We start from the raw sequence: 14472 nt of genomic DNA, 5'->3' as shown, positions 1-14472 counted from the left end.
GAACTTTTTGCACAAAATTTCGCCTTCGTCAGGACTGAAAAGATTAACAATGCACGAAAGAAAACATGGAAACACGTCAAATTTATTATTTTCTTTGGCTTTTTTTACATCCCTTGTATTTTCTTTCATTTTGAAAAGAATTCTTTAAGCCTGACAATTGGACACTTAGTTATCGGCTTGTGATTATGTCATTTGGCAACTGTCTACTACTTGTCCAATGATACTAGAAATTCAAACACTGGTGGCGTTGTCTGTCGAGAAAAGAGCGTTATCTAAACTGCACATACAGCACACGTTAATTCATAGCCACCGATGTAAGGCACGCATGGGATTCCTCCCCGGTGGGGCAAACAACTTCGACCGGATACAGGTGTGCGCCCGGAACGTCAGCTATGGTACCGGGCACCACTCGGCCCTCGATATCAACGCAGACATACTCCATGACCCGGTCGCTTGAGTACCATCAGATAGCCGTGGTACTCGACTGCCCAGCCGGTGGGACAGTTGTTCCTGGCAGGGTGGAGGATGACGTTGCTGTGCCGCCCGTCTAAGCAAACCGCACAAGGCACGTCTTGGTACTGCTTGGATTCGAACGGCCCGCTGGGCGTGTAGTACTGAGTGTGGTGTATATACCCTCGATCTGTCTGCATGCCGGGCTCCACCTCGACTTCATCGTACATTGGAACGGGGGGCAGACAGAGGTACTTGTAGCCGTCTCCTGAGTTGTTATGCCGACTTCCAGCCATTACGCCTGCAAATCAATGGTTTACTTTCTTAAATTTAAATTTAATTACCTTTAGACATAAATTTCAGAGATTGATTTTTTAAAGAAACTCCGTACGCCACTGGTGTTGTTAGTGTAGTGTAATGTAGTGTAGTGTAGTGTAGTGTAGTGTAGTGTAGTGAGTGTAGTGTAGTGTAGTGTAGTGTAGTGTAGTGTAGTGTAGTGTGGTGTGGTTTAGTGTAGTGTAGTGTTGTGCAGAGCAGTGCAGTGCACCGAGGTGCAGTGTAGTGTAGTGTAGTGTAGTGTAGTGTAGTGTAGTGTAATGTAGTGTGGTGTAGTGTTGTGCTGTGCAGTGTCGTGTCGTGTCGTGTCGTGCAGTGCAGTGTAATGGAGCATAGAATAATGTAACATATTGTAGTGTTGTGCAGTGCAGTGTAGTGTACTTTTTATTAGTTTGTGTTGTGTTGTCATGTAATTTCCAAGGTGTAATGTGGTGCAGCGTAATACAGTAAAGAGTAGTGTAGCTCAGTGCAGTGCAGTTGACTGCAGTGTAAAGTAGAGTAGTGTTGTATACAGTGTTGCAATGTTATGTGGCGTAGTATAATATAGTAAAAGAGTCGTGTAGGCCTAATGTAGTGCAATGAAGTGTTGTGCAGAGTAGTGCATCGTTGTGATAATGTGTAATGTAGTGCAGAGTAGTGTGGTGTGGCATAGCATAGTTTGGTGTAGTGTTATGAAGTGTTGTGTAGTGTGGATTGGCGTTGTGAAACACGATAAAGTGTGGTGCAGCGCACCCTTGTTCAATGAAATATGGTGGAATGTTCTCACCGTTGTAAACTTTAGTGGTCAGCGCCGGACAGTCATTGTGGCCCCATCTTGTGAACACTACTCCAAACACCGAGGTTGCTTCGATCGTGAAAAAAAAGGAAAAAAAAGTCAAGATTGTAACAATTGCAATGGCGCATAATCTACTATGGGAGACGTTTATGAGGCTGAAATGCTCTCCATTGGTCAATGAGTGATTAGTTATTAGCTATCTACTACCAGGTATCCTATTCTTGATCTCTTTTTCACTCTCGGTAATGCACTTTGAGTGTCATGTATGTTGAGATTGTATACCCAGACCGGCTAACTGCATCCATAAATATCGTCTCTCTTCAAGAATATAAGGCAACGTTTATTACGTATTCATTGTAACTAGTTTGACATGGTCAAAATGAAAGACAACTTTGCTGTAAAAAAATTGCATTGAATAAGCGAAGATAAACGTCTCAACAATACTTACCTTCCCCTCCCGAGGACACTTCTGTAAATTCAAGGAATAAAAAACAGACGGCAGCCAGAACATTGACTAAAATCATGGCCATCCTTGAGAGTAGCTGTCGTTTGCTTCAATAAAGGCGGGATTCCAGGCAGACGACTTCAGATCACGGGGGTGCTAACCCTATCTGGTTTCTCGCAACGCAATAAAAACCTTCAGCTCAATGACGTTTATGAGGGAGGTTTCATCATGCATAGTGTAAGTTTATCTGCCTGATATGACTTTATAAGCTTTGGTTATTGTTTCACAGAAAACGAGGCTGTTGTTTCTCACGGCCTACTATAGTCTAATAAACAACATTTTGGTCTTATAATAGACTGACCTGTGTATACCACAGTCAGACAGTGTTATATAGGTCCTCTGCAACATTAAAAGTAGGTTATCGAGCACACTTGTTCGCATTTCAACATTCAAATCGGCAAGTAATTAAGACGGCATTCGGATGCGGGTTTTTTTGTAGCATAAACTTTTGTCTTGTTGTCTTTTCACCGGACGTCATGTGTAGATGGTATTGCCGCATGGCAGACAGAAATTTGAACCACAGTAAGTTGGTATTTGATGGGAATAGAATTAGTGGAATTGTTGTTTTTTATCAAATGAAAATGCTCATCCTAAAAACATAAAATTGAGCTAAAATCTGCAAACAGTCAAAGCGGGAAAGTTTCAGGAAGGGCAAACTTGTCGTCTTACAATGACAAATATTTTGCAAATGGGATGATCGCCAAGTTATGATTTTCGTTCAGCAACTAAGACCTGAGCCATTAGCTCCTGGGAAGGTGATCAGAATGCTTACAAGCAAAGTTTTCTCACGTCCAAGTTTTGACAATGTTTCAGGATTTTGCGTTAATTCTTATCTCTCTCTCCTCCTCCCCCGAAAATTTCATACAATTTTATTTGCCTGTCATGAGAGCATCTTCCGCAAAAGTGACAAGGCTACAAAAGTATTTTGGTGGCTGTTCCTAGAGTTTTGACATTATTTCACAACTCTTCCCAAGATCTGATGGTCAGCCCCAAAGAACAAAGTGCAGCACTGAAGTCTCCGAGTTATAATGGCAATTATATGAAACACAATAAAATGTAGAGTTTTGATACTTTATTTATTTCGACACTAAAAGCTCCCACCCCACCCCCCTCTCTCTCTATCTCTCTCTATTGCGTGTTAAAACCCTATAAAGTTCTTTTCTTTGACATCAATATGCACATACTGCGCATGACAACTCGTTGCCATGGACATACGGAGAACACAGGATAGCCGCCCCGTTATTGCACGTCACTTCAACGGGGTACAACATGCCTTGGTTTGTGGAACTCCCTGTGCCTGTCACTCTAGCACCCTCGACGTCGAGACAGACGTACTCGGTGCTCTGGGAATTGTACGCCGCCGACATCAGAAATCCGTAGTACTCGACATCCCAGCCGCTGGGACAGTCGCTGCGCGCCGGGTACAGTATGATGTTACTATGGAGCTCGTCCTTGCAAACGGCGCAGGGTACATCGAAGTAGCGGTGTACGTTGAAAGGACCCGTTGATCCGCGGTATTCGGTGGCGTAGACCAAAGCCCGATCGTTCTGAACGCCAGTCTCTACCGTTCCGTAGATCGGCTCATCGGGTAGACATATGTAATTCACGAAGCTGCCAACGGTGCTGTGAAATTTACTTCCCATCACACCTGGAAGGTTAAAACAATCTTTGTAACCCTTTGAGCGCCAAAGTCAATTTTTATCCCCTTTATAAAATATAGCCCAGTCAATAATTTCAGATTTTTGTCAACATTTTAATAAAAAACTGTAGGCAATGAAATGAAATATCCATTTGTTCCAAAATTTTTCAACAAAATACTGAAAAATTCATAAAAATTGGTAAAATGTTGCACTAAAATTTTGGTGGGAAAAATGACAGCACTCAAAGGGTTAATTTGTTCGACTGGAAGGTATTGCCGGTGCGAGTTTTGGGCGCCACTATGTTGAGTAAGTAAAACCACTAAATATATCCTTCGCGCATACTGTACTGTTAAGGCAGCGTTCACAATCACCTGGAGGGGGCGGGTAACGGAGGAGGGGCTTAAAAATATTACACTATGCCTAGGGAGACCTGACAAAATTTGTTACTGCGGGGGGGGGGGCTTAAAACTATAAGTATTGCAAAATATGAAGAATGTTTATTTAGCATTCCCGAGACAAGTAGGGAACATTAAAGTAAGGATTGCCGTAAAATCAAGAGGGGTGCATGAAAACCTTTGAGTGATGTTTTGGGGTCTGGATTTTTTCCACAAATTCTCCCCCCCAGAGGTGATTGTGAACACTAACTTAAAAAGGAAAATCTCACATGAGGGGGGGGGGGATGTGAAAATATGTGTGTCACATTCTGTACGGAGAGCAACCAGGAAATCAAGAAAGTCATGCGGCCGCGAATATTTTGCTTCTGAGCCGATTTATTTTCTGTTCCGGAGTATGTGATCAAAAGAATGTGCTAGAAGTACGCTAAATCATCTTATTTGATAGAATTAGATTTTAAAATTTTATTATCACACTATCCCTTGTATGGAATAGGGCACAATTGTCCCAACCACGTTCGTTCGGGATATGTAGTCAACTTGCCCTTGGTCAACTTGTTCAAATTTGGAAAAATATGAGTTGTCTTACACCATGCAGATCGTTTTGAATAAAATTTACCTTTATAAACCAGGCTTGTAGAGTTGGGACATCCCTCGTGTCCCCATCTGGTGAACACTACATTGCTATTCTCGGTGGCAGCTGAAAGACAAACGATACTGTTATAGCAGCAACCCTGTACTAAAACAACTGAAATCGCTACTTGACAGCAAACAGCAGTGTCTCTCTGTCAGGAAGCTTCATGTACAAATTTCAGTCATACTGCAGTGTGGTCGTTGCAAGTGTGCTTCCTTGCAAGCCTGTCTGTAAATACGCCCATCGGTTGGTCGTTGAATAAGTGAATGCAAAGTTGTCAGCCTAGTTCTCCAATTTTCATCTCTCTCTGATGTCTGCCAGACTTTGCTACCTTCGTTCGTATACCGTCCCCCACCAGTAAGTTATTTGCCTACCGGCGCTTTCGGCTGGACGTCCCTGCAACAGCCCCAGAAATACCACTATAAGCACAGGATGAAACATCTCCATGTCACTCACGGCAGAAAAGTGAATATTTTACAGAGAAACGCAACAGGTGTTTGATATGAGCGTTCCTCGCCGTCCTTGAAACAACTGTGTCTTACAACCTGTCACGTGACAGTAAACGTTTAACCGAAATACAGGACACGTCGGGGGAGTGGAATGTCACATGTGTTTTAAAGTCAACATATGTTTTATAGACATTTTCTCGGTCACAGCTCATTCCAGCACCATATATACAATGCTAGCTGTAACCAGTACAATGAGAAATGTTGTTAGTTTCTTATTTTTAAGTATTACTTATCATGTAATAAAAGATAAAGTAATATTAAGGCCACATTTTATTGGTTTGTGTATTTTTTTATATTTCTTATCACGTAATTAAGGCTAAGGATAATTAAAAAGAGATATCAGACACCTGTTTTTTCTCATCGTTTTAAAACGAAAGCGTCTCATGCATCGGGGTCGGCGGCAATCATGATTCCCTATGACGTCATAGTTTGTTTATCACCTGGCACAAATAAATATTTGTCCTAAATTTTTGACGACACTTCGCTTACAGTATGGCACAATTAGAAATTTGTTACAATCAATAATTACGATTGAAATCACAGTGATTTTGCCACAAGCAGCAGAGATATAACACGGGCGTAACAAAAAGAGCATTTGTCAGAAAATTCTGCCGACGAGTAGGCTATGTCGTGCGCGCGATGCTACACTTTGCAAGTTGATGATGGGCGCCGTTCAAACACCTAATATCCCATGATGCAACTGTTCTTGCTACGCCATCGTAAAGCTAAAATAATTTTAGCCAGTTCAGTTCAGTCGCCAGCAAATCTCTAACAATGTTGCTGACAAGGGTACTCCCGGCGGTGATTCTATTTGCACTCTACGGATCGCAAGGTAAGTGAATTCTCTAGACTCGTCTGCAGCAACGACAATTAACGATTAATTGGCGATTTTTTTAATTTCCGCGCAGGATCACCACCTTGTAAATTCAGTAGGTTGGACATGAGTAGTGCCATTACGAACGTTCGTTGTTCTGAAAGTTAAAAAATTCACGGAATATCAGATGCCACGAAACGTGGAAGTTAAAACTCAGTGAGACTAAAATTTTCCCTTCCTTCTTTCCGAAATCATTAAACAATTTATTTGATAATTTTTGAGTGAACATATATGCGTCTGTTAGCCCAATAGCACTGATCGCAAATGACGTCACTGTTCTCTCTCATTAATATGCATAAATAAATATTTGTCTGCATTTTCCGCATGAACGACGAAAATAAACCTGCTAGCGTTACAATGGTTACCAAAAGTCACGGTAGTTCGTGGTATTTTATGGCTCAGACTACAAGCAGCAACAAAAGCCGCCCATGCAACAACAAAGTTTGTCCGAATTTTAGGCAGCGTTGTCCGAAGTCGCGCGCGTGCAGCTATGTTTAGTAACAAACCTGAAATCGCGATCAACGCCATTAGAAATTAAGGACAGCCTGATTAGAAAGACGAAACGTATTTTTTCACATTCAGTTTCTCTCACTGAGATTTATAAACATTTATTTTGGATTTTGGTATAAGCAGAGCACGACTGCCCTTATTCTGCGATCTGCGCACAGTATTCCTCTTTCAAACGATAACGTTTTCCCCGCCACAACTGGAATTTGATTACAAACTGTTGCTACAGATTATTTTTTCCAATAGATGATCTGATTTACAAATCTGACTGGTCGTTTGCATTTCCTTTGTTTTATTTCAGTGACAAGTGTGTCAAAGGGCACGGTGTTCACAAGATGGGGACACAGCGAATGTCCCGAACCTTCGAAACTAGTCTACAACGGTAATATTCTTTATTAAGATGAAAGTATAATCCCTCCGTGCGATTTGGCGCCAGTATTGACAAATGTAAAGAATACAGGGTAATTCGATCTGTATTGTGATGAAGCTTTAAGGGCGCGCATGCATATTTCGTAGGTTACCCTCTCCCAACTCGTATTCCAGGTTCTCTGAGATAAAACCATTACCCTATTTCTCATCGTTCGATTACTTGATTGGTTAATTTTCAACCGGTGCGTAAATCATAACCGACGCCATGGCACTAAAACTTGCAAGGAGATGCGGTCAACCCTGAATTTATGAAAATCTGTGTCCAATGTGAGACTGAATATTTCTTTGCAAAGAACATTTTGCTTATAGCACTCTTGTCATTCTTTCCGTTCGAAGGTATTATGGCGGGAAAGTATTACACGAATACCGGCAGTGGCGGCAATTTTCTGTGTCTGCCGTTCACTCCAATATACGACGAGACTGTCCTTGTGGAGGGCCTCCAGAACGAAAGAGGCGCTTGTACCACCAGGAGTACCGTTCCACTACTGGTCCGTTCGCCACGCAAAAGGACAACGACCTACCTTGCGTGGTGTGCTTAGACGGGCTGCACAGCAGCACCATACTACACCCAGCGAGAAATGACTGTCCAACCGGCTTTCATCTTCAATATCACGGCTACTTGATCGGGGCGCAGTACACTTCGTCCACCTACGACAGCATAGAAACTACGTGCGTCGATCACGAGGGTAGAACGGTTCCGTTCACCAGCGCTGCGGTCAATGGCGGCTACCTGATGCCCGTTGACGGCAAATGTATATCCGGCACCGCACTACCGTGTACCCATTATATCGATGGTTTCGAACTGACTTGCGCAATGTGTTCAGTTTGAATAGGACTGTCTGTTTAGCATTTATTTTTCATATAATTTTGTCCAGGTTCACGGATGCAAATATTTTAAACTTTTGCAAATTCGCCATAATTATAACCATTATCTTCATTAGGACGCCTAAACTATGGAATTTGTTTCGTTTATGAAACAATGGCGAAAATGAATTAATGGTCATGACCGACTGGTCATGACCATTAATTCATGACCATTAATTCATTTTCGCGATGGTTTCATGTAGCTTGTCTAAAACCGGGGTCAAATATATGCATGGTCACCCATTCATTCAGTATCTTTGAACATGCCAAACAATATAAGTAGTATCTCGTATCAAACTAAAGTCACGAAAAATGGCTGACTTTGTCCCTATAACGCAATTTAACTATTGCTTATTCAAACTGGCGGCCATCCCTTTCATAAATGGCGAAAGATTATACCTTTGATGAAACGCAAGACAATATAAAAACCTGTTTCTCATATACCAGCTTCCAAATGAGTCTAAAAAGAGTGAATGTGTGACTGTAAAGAATCGTCAGCGAGCCGAATCCTGGTGTAATACAGTTACCACCATCAGCTGCAACTTAAGGTAGTATGCACCTCGAAAGCGAAAGACCTAAACTTTTGCCAAATATTTTCCTCAACGAAGCTTTCAACTTTTCTCTTAACAAATCAAGAGTAAAAATCAAGGATCCCTGTGTAAATTTTCGTACCGGAGCAACAATATTACATTTACCGATGTTTGAAATTGGAAATGGCCGCTATCTCTGTGCTAGCTGTGGAAACGCAGCTATCTGTTGGCGGGGTAGCGTGCGTCGTTATGCGGGTGAAAGGTCAGTGGCGGGGTTGACCTTTGACCCGCATGAAGACGCACGCTACCCCGCCAACAGATAGCTGCGTTTCCACAGCTATCTCTGTGCTAACTCTATTGGGGGGGGGGGGGGATAAAATGTTTGGTTTCGAAAAATTAAAACGCTGAAATTTTTTCTCATGCTAAGAGCCTTAAAACGAGTCCACACAAGTGACAGATCAGAATATAATTGTGAAAGTGTGAGAGATGATTTTGATGTCAAATTGGATTGCCGTGAGTGTATTTTAAGCTTACATTTTATCGAAATTGAAAAGAAGCGCAAATTAATTGACACTCAGAGAAAAATTGATGCGGATGGAATCGTGCTGAGAGAGAGAGAGAGAGAGAGAGAGAGAGAGAGAGAGAGAGAGAGAGAGAGGAACAGTGGTGTAGTCAGTCAGGTTGACATTGAGCATAAAGCAGTTCTTATTTTATAATTAAGGAGCACACCAATTTATATCTTGGGTGGGGCAGCTTATGGAAGTAGGCCAATTATCAGAAGTGAAATATTGTCTTGTTTTAGTTGTTTTAGACAAACTAAGATTTTTGAACAGATAAAAAATCACATAAAGAAATACCATTACCCTTAGTGACTGCGTCGTGTCTTTATAAGGCATACCTTCAGTGATGAATTCAGAAATACTTCCAGTTGATTTTTTGTGTCAAGAAGTTGACCAGTAAAAACCTGCAAGGATACAAGCTTCAAAATAACAGCAGAGGTGCAAGCTCCAGAGATCACTTAAACCAATATCAACCAGCAATGTAAGTTACTATACTGCCCTCTATCAAAGCAACATTTTTCGGAAGCCCTCCAACTGCCCGATATCAAATGGTTCTTGTCAGACGCAAAAACTTTCAATTGTGTCGATTACACCTATAGTCCACTATGGCAACACACGGTTGTTTTTTAGTATTTCAAATACACAGAATGTCTAGGTTCTACCTACGAAAGGCTCCCCGGCCGAGCTCTGAAACATAGCGCTGAAGGCATTTGAGGTCACACCAGGGCCTTTTCCGATAAAGATAAATAGTGTGAATGTGGCGGGTCAACTCGTGAAGTGGACAACGGGAAATCCCCTTTGGTTAGTTCTTTAACTCTGTGTAAATATTGAACGTTGCTATGTATACATTGCTCCGGTGTATCAGGTAAGAAACGTGTGTCATCATTCTTCGTATACAGGCTGTGTCCTGTCTCTCTCTGTCTCTGTCTCTGTCTCTCTCTCTCTCTCTCTCTCTCTCTCTCTCTCTCTCTCTCTCTCTCTCTCTCTCTCTCTGATAGGCTCTTTTCTCAAAGTTCAATTTCCCTATTCAACATTCTATCAAACGATTCGCATCATGACAGAATGTTGAAAAGGAAACAAATAGCTCAGCAAGTCAATTCTCTGCCCTTGATAATAGATCTCTGTGTACAGGCGAAACGGGTTTTAGAATAAATAAAACATCAACTGTTATCATGGTTTTTATTTGACTGGCATTACATTTTTCAAGTGCGAACGTTTTAATATATCATGTGTCTACTAGTGTACCTGCACTGATGCTGACCCGAAAGATAAATTGTGTACAAAATACAGTTGTCAACAATGATATCCGATGACATAATCTATTCAGGTTGTATTGATAAGTTGGCAGAAGAGCAAACGACTGGTTTTACAAAGAGAATACAAATACTAGAGGATACGTGAAAATGTGTACTAATACCCATATTGTTCCTCAATCATCCAACATAACAAAAAACGCAAGCAGTAATAGTCTCTGTTGTAAGGTTTATTTTCAATTCTGTTGCAAATTTTGTTTCAAAAAAGTCATATGTCCCGAACAAAATGCGGAAATGGGATAATTTTGGAATTTTTTTGCATATCGCTCAAACCATTTCTACCTAGTGACAAGTATGTCGCCTTATTCGCTCTGGCTTCAATTCAGTGAACATAGCAAGATTCCCACGAAATGAAAACAAAAGGTAAAGAGGGCGCTGTCGAAGGCCGGGTCGTCAATATGACCGATGTAGGTGTCAGGCACGGAGTCGTTCATAAAGCGACGCGAAGATCACGTCAGACAAACATGACGTCATAACTCGCATCGCCCATGTCATCCATAGCGCCGTCATCCACAACGCATCGGTCGTCATGGTTACATGGCCTGAAAATGCTTGATAATATGTACATGTGGTAAACAGGTGAAAATTGAAAATTAAACATGCAAATATTTTGCAACACGATGTATTATTATCAATGTCAGCAGCAATACGATAATTTTCCCGGGTTGAGTTTTTGGAAATGATTTCCCCTAGTAACTACTATGTCCCGAATTTAGGCAATTTTTGAATTGTGACGAAGTTCTATTTAATTTACAACTTTTCTGCGTGCGGTACAGTAATATTAATACAATTTATAGAGTTTAATTGTACTGAATACATCAGGCATGCGTCATACGCAGTACAATTAAACGCACGATTAGATTTATTCCGTCGGATAAATTACAGGTCTTCTCTTTTGTTTGTGTGGCTCTTTTTAGCCACACAGGTGCGTAAAGTAAAGGTTCCATCACAACCACTGGAAGATAAGGTCTGCGCATGCTCCCTTCACATGGTACAAGCCATTGTGTGCGAGAAGTCCGTCTTAAGCTCCCTATATTCAGGAATAGGAAAAAAAGATAGTAAAACATTTAATTAGGCCTAATGTTTTCAATTCTAACGTCGTTTCGAATATTAATTTTACATTCTCATCTAAAAGCGAGCGAAATGTTTCTCAAAATTTTAATTGAATTGAACCATCTGTTCGTCTGTCCGTCAACACGAGAGTTTAAGATTTAATCAATTCTAATTCTCATTTTTCTGTCCCCGTCACAGCACGTGATTTTTTATTTCCTAATACATATGCATCTGTGTGGCTTTATCGACGTATTTGAATATAGACAAACACAAATTCTTGCCAATGAAACAAACAAACAAAACTCCCAAAAGTACATTAAACAGAAATACATAAATAAATAAAACAGAAATAAATAAATAAATAAATAAATAAATAAACCGCATCTCTGATTAGTTTTTAAAAAACCCTGAATGAGATATGAACCTGAGTAAATACCTTATACATTTCCCAAGTCTGCTACGTCATAATCTTCACCATGGCTACAAGAGTGGTAACCAAGATACAGTGTTTTGCGGAGAGTGATGCTACACCACTATCTGTATAAATGAATAATATCATACAAATGTGAGTTAAAATCACTGCCTCAACATTCTGTCAATTATCAGTCTGTGTGTCTTACCGTCTGTCTGTTCTCTGTACACTTCTCCCTCCCCGTCTGTCCGTATATTTCTCTGCATCGTTATCTGCCCTTGATAATCTTTTCTGTCTGAGTAGAATATCCATCAACATCAACATCAAGTTTGTCTAATTTCTTTTGAATCCGCCTCTCATGGTTGGCTGAATATCAGGTTCTCGTCCTTCTTTACAAATTTATAGATTAGCCAAGAAAGAAAGTGACCGAAATAACCATGCTACACCACAACTGATAAGCAGATTCTACACACCACACTTCCTCCACATACTCTGCTGAGGCCAAATAAAAAATCAAAAACAAAATAGAACCGTTTTTCCTGTGATCTTTCCTACCCTATTTGAAACCCAATGTCATCTGTCTTTTTCGAATTTTCAAAAACCACACGTGATTTTGCAAAATCTATATGTGCTTCATGGATCACAACCATAAGACATTGAACTCTAAAATAAGTTGCCGCCAGACCTACCCCATTTCCTGATGGCATTTTAATGGAAACACACCTTTTATGCTAACATTCACAATCATGTAATTACCTTGACAGTCAATCTCATCCTTGACGTCGATGCACTCCACGGCGGCGTTTGGCGTCACCTTCGCGCACAGGAATACATATTTATCACACTGTTCGCTGTCTGCCGTCACGCTGGCCGACAAACCTGTTGAAAGAGTGCTGCCGTCAGAGTCGGACGCTATCTTCAGCGGGAAGTCGTCCTCATCACTGGGGAAGGCGGAGGACGCCGTCGTTAAATCTTTGTCATCGGAGAGGCGGTGACGTCGATATCCAGGCTCCCTCCGGTGTTCGTCAGGCCGATTTCGTAGGTCATCTCGACGGCCGTGTGTGTCGTGATTGTGTACGAGGACGGGTCAGTGATTTTGAAACTGTCGGAAACGATGCCGATGTCTAATGCAGAGCGGATAAAACAAGAAACGAGTGTCAATTGACAGCACAGTGTAATGTCAACACGCAGTACTCGTATACGGCCCTGAAATCACGTGTATACAGTTTTAAACATTGACCATTACTTTTAAGTAGGATGCACCTGGAAATTGAAAGACTTAAACTTTTGCTCAAACTTTCCTTTAGGAAACATTAAACCATTGTCTTTGTTTGTTTTTTCCCTGGCTGGCTGGTAGGTTTTGCAAAAATCCAAGGACGGCAAACAAAGAATTTTCTTTAATATGGCCTAAGCGGAATGATTTGATTGATAATACCTACATGAAGAACCACAGAGAAAAAAACAAATAATAAATAGAGGGCCAAACTCGTAGCATTGGGCCCCTAAAGTAGTAAACCTTGAGAAAAACACTCACTAAAGTAATGTAAAAAACAGCAACTACTGCCACAGCCAATATGACTAAACGGCCGACTTCGAGCAATTTGTTCTGTGAACTCGTTTTGTCGTAGAGGGCGACAGCTATGCCGATTAATGATTTTGCTCAATTCGACATCGAGAGACGACTCTTCGAGACCACTAGGAAATACCAACCAGTGTAGGACGCATCACCGCGAAGAGAATTCTGATGCAACAGGGTGGGCTCCCCGTTTACTATTGACAGAGCACCGAATTAATTTGAATATAATAACTCACGTGAGCAGTCACTTGATCCAGCTTCATCTGAACCACTTCCGAACTCCATACAGTCAGCGTTGTTCTCGGCATCTGTGTCTGTACTGGTGACGACGAGCACAGCGCACAGGTGGTCGTAGTCGGTGCACTCATCGGCGTCCAGTTTTAGCGCCGCGGTTGCTCCCGTGATCTCTGATTCGCCCTCGTCTGGGACGCTGGTCGAAGGCACGTTATCAGCCTTAAAGGCATCTGACTTCAAAGTGGCCGCGTAGTAATTGTCATTGTTGGTGAAGTAGAGGTTGACATCGGTAACAGTACCGGCACCGTCAGTGGCAGATGCCTTGATGTCAAAGTGATTGCAGTGTCTTCAACTGTATTGTAAGTTATCCCTGACGGTGAAGGGCTGTGATTTTGAAAGACCCTTGCTCTGCAGCGACATCTTCAGCAAAATATATGAATGAATGAATAAATATTAGCAGAAATGACGCTACCACTTAATTTCTTCATAATAAAGTCGTTAACGAAATCCGTATCACACATAAAAAAGGCTACTTAATGCATTATTTTATCGACATATGTTTTCTAAAGATATTGCATGACATTTATTCAAATAAACTCTGTATTTCCGGTAACATGCCTCAGAAAATTAGGGAGGTAGGTAGGTCGGAACTTTTTTCAGTTTTTTCCTTTTTGTTGGCAGAGACCCATAGGCGCTTGGCACATTGCTGGGATAATAATCGTATTTAATATGTAGAATGTCTATATTGAACTTGATTATTAAATAAAAGAATCACCGTACGCGATATTAGTGTAGGCCTATAGGCCTACATGTTGACTGGCGAATGGCTATGGCTGCCTGGCTCGGGCCCGGCGAACGCACTGCATAATCATCAATGTG

At 41.4% G+C, this 14472-nt stretch overlaps 3 protein-coding genes and 1 long non-coding RNA gene across 4 annotated transcripts; 1 reads left to right on the top strand and 3 right to left on the bottom strand.

Annotated features, from left to right (window-relative positions):
- Positions 1 to 274: 274 nt before the first annotated feature.
- LOC139123425 (short-chain collagen C4-like) lies at positions 275 to 2242 on the bottom strand. The gene is made up of 3 exons (XM_070689562.1): positions 2010 to 2242; positions 1553 to 1630; positions 275 to 751 (listed from the first exon to the last, which is right to left on the bottom strand). Exons 1-3 carry the CDS (start codon positions 2089 to 2091, stop codon positions 423 to 425), a joined length of 489 nt encoding a protein of 162 aa, XP_070545663.1. The 5' UTR covers positions 2092 to 2242; the 3' UTR covers positions 275 to 422.
- A 933-nt stretch (positions 2243 to 3175) lies between these two features.
- LOC139123980 (uncharacterized) lies at positions 3176 to 5269 on the bottom strand. The gene is made up of 3 exons (XM_070690119.1): positions 5107 to 5269; positions 4718 to 4798; positions 3176 to 3714 (listed from the first exon to the last, which is right to left on the bottom strand). Exons 1-3 carry the CDS (start codon positions 5177 to 5179, stop codon positions 3236 to 3238), a joined length of 633 nt encoding a protein of 210 aa, XP_070546220.1. The 5' UTR covers positions 5180 to 5269; the 3' UTR covers positions 3176 to 3235.
- A 726-nt stretch (positions 5270 to 5995) lies between these two features.
- On the top strand, positions 5996 to 8629 carry LOC139123979 (uncharacterized). The gene is made up of 3 exons (XM_070690118.1): positions 5996 to 6073; positions 6924 to 7004; positions 7388 to 8629. The coding sequence occupies exons 2-3, from the start codon at positions 6958 to 6960 to the stop codon at positions 7878 to 7880; spliced, it is 540 nt and encodes a 179-aa protein (XP_070546219.1). The 5' UTR covers positions 5996 to 6073; positions 6924 to 6957; the 3' UTR covers positions 7881 to 8629.
- Positions 8630 to 10170: 1541 nt separating this feature from the next.
- LOC139123978 (uncharacterized) lies at positions 10171 to 12766 on the bottom strand. Its single transcript, XR_011549813.1, has 3 exons — positions 12540 to 12766; positions 11808 to 11908; positions 10171 to 11348 (listed from the first exon to the last, which is right to left on the bottom strand). It is a non-coding gene; the product is annotated as an uncharacterized lncRNA (long non-coding RNA).
- Between the last annotated feature and the right edge of the window lie 1706 nt (positions 12767 to 14472).

Source organism: Ptychodera flava (assembly GCF_041260155.1).
Source record: "Ptychodera flava strain L36383 chromosome 23 unlocalized genomic scaffold, AS_Pfla_20210202 Scaffold_23__1_contigs__length_28996876_pilon, whole genome shotgun sequence".
In the NCBI taxonomy this organism is placed as follows: Eukaryota; Metazoa; Hemichordata; class Enteropneusta; family Ptychoderidae; genus Ptychodera; species Ptychodera flava.
The sequence above is the reverse complement of the archived record's forward strand: the minus strand, read 5'-3'. Positions and strand labels throughout refer to the sequence as shown.

What these genes read in the sequence shown, in the direction of transcription:
- LOC139123425 (XM_070689562.1), bottom strand. Translation starts at nt 2,091, where the DNA reads ATGGCCATGATTTTAGTCAATGTTCTGGCTGCCGTCTGTTTTTTATTC. An exon ending in AGTGTCCTCGGGAGGGGAAG is followed by an intron (nt 1,631 to 2,009) that starts GTAAGTATTGTT and finishes TCACGATCGAAG; the next exon opens with CAACCTCGGTGTTTGGAGTA. An exon ending in GACCACTAAAGTTTACAACG is followed by an intron (nt 752 to 1,552) that starts GTGAGAACATTC and finishes ATTGATTTGCAG; the next exon opens with GCGTAATGGCTGGAAGTCGG.
- LOC139123980 (XM_070690119.1), bottom strand. Translation starts at nt 5,179, where the DNA reads ATGGAGATGTTTCATCCTGTGCTTATAGTGGTATTTCTGGGGCTGTTG. An exon ending in ACGTCCAGCCGAAAGCGCCG is followed by an intron (nt 4,799 to 5,106) that starts GTAGGCAAATAA and finishes TTTGTCTTTCAG; the next exon opens with CTGCCACCGAGAATAGCAAT. An exon ending in TACAAGCCTGGTTTATAAAG is followed by an intron (nt 3,715 to 4,717) that starts GTAAATTTTATT and finishes TTAACCTTCCAG; the next exon opens with GTGTGATGGGAAGTAAATTT.
- LOC139123979 (XM_070690118.1), top strand. Translation starts at nt 6,958, where the DNA reads ATGGGGACACAGCGAATGTCCCGAACCTTCGAAACTAGTCTACAACG. An exon ending in TTCGAAACTAGTCTACAACG is followed by an intron (nt 7,005 to 7,387) that starts GTAATATTCTTT and finishes TTCCGTTCGAAG; the next exon opens with GTATTATGGCGGGAAAGTAT.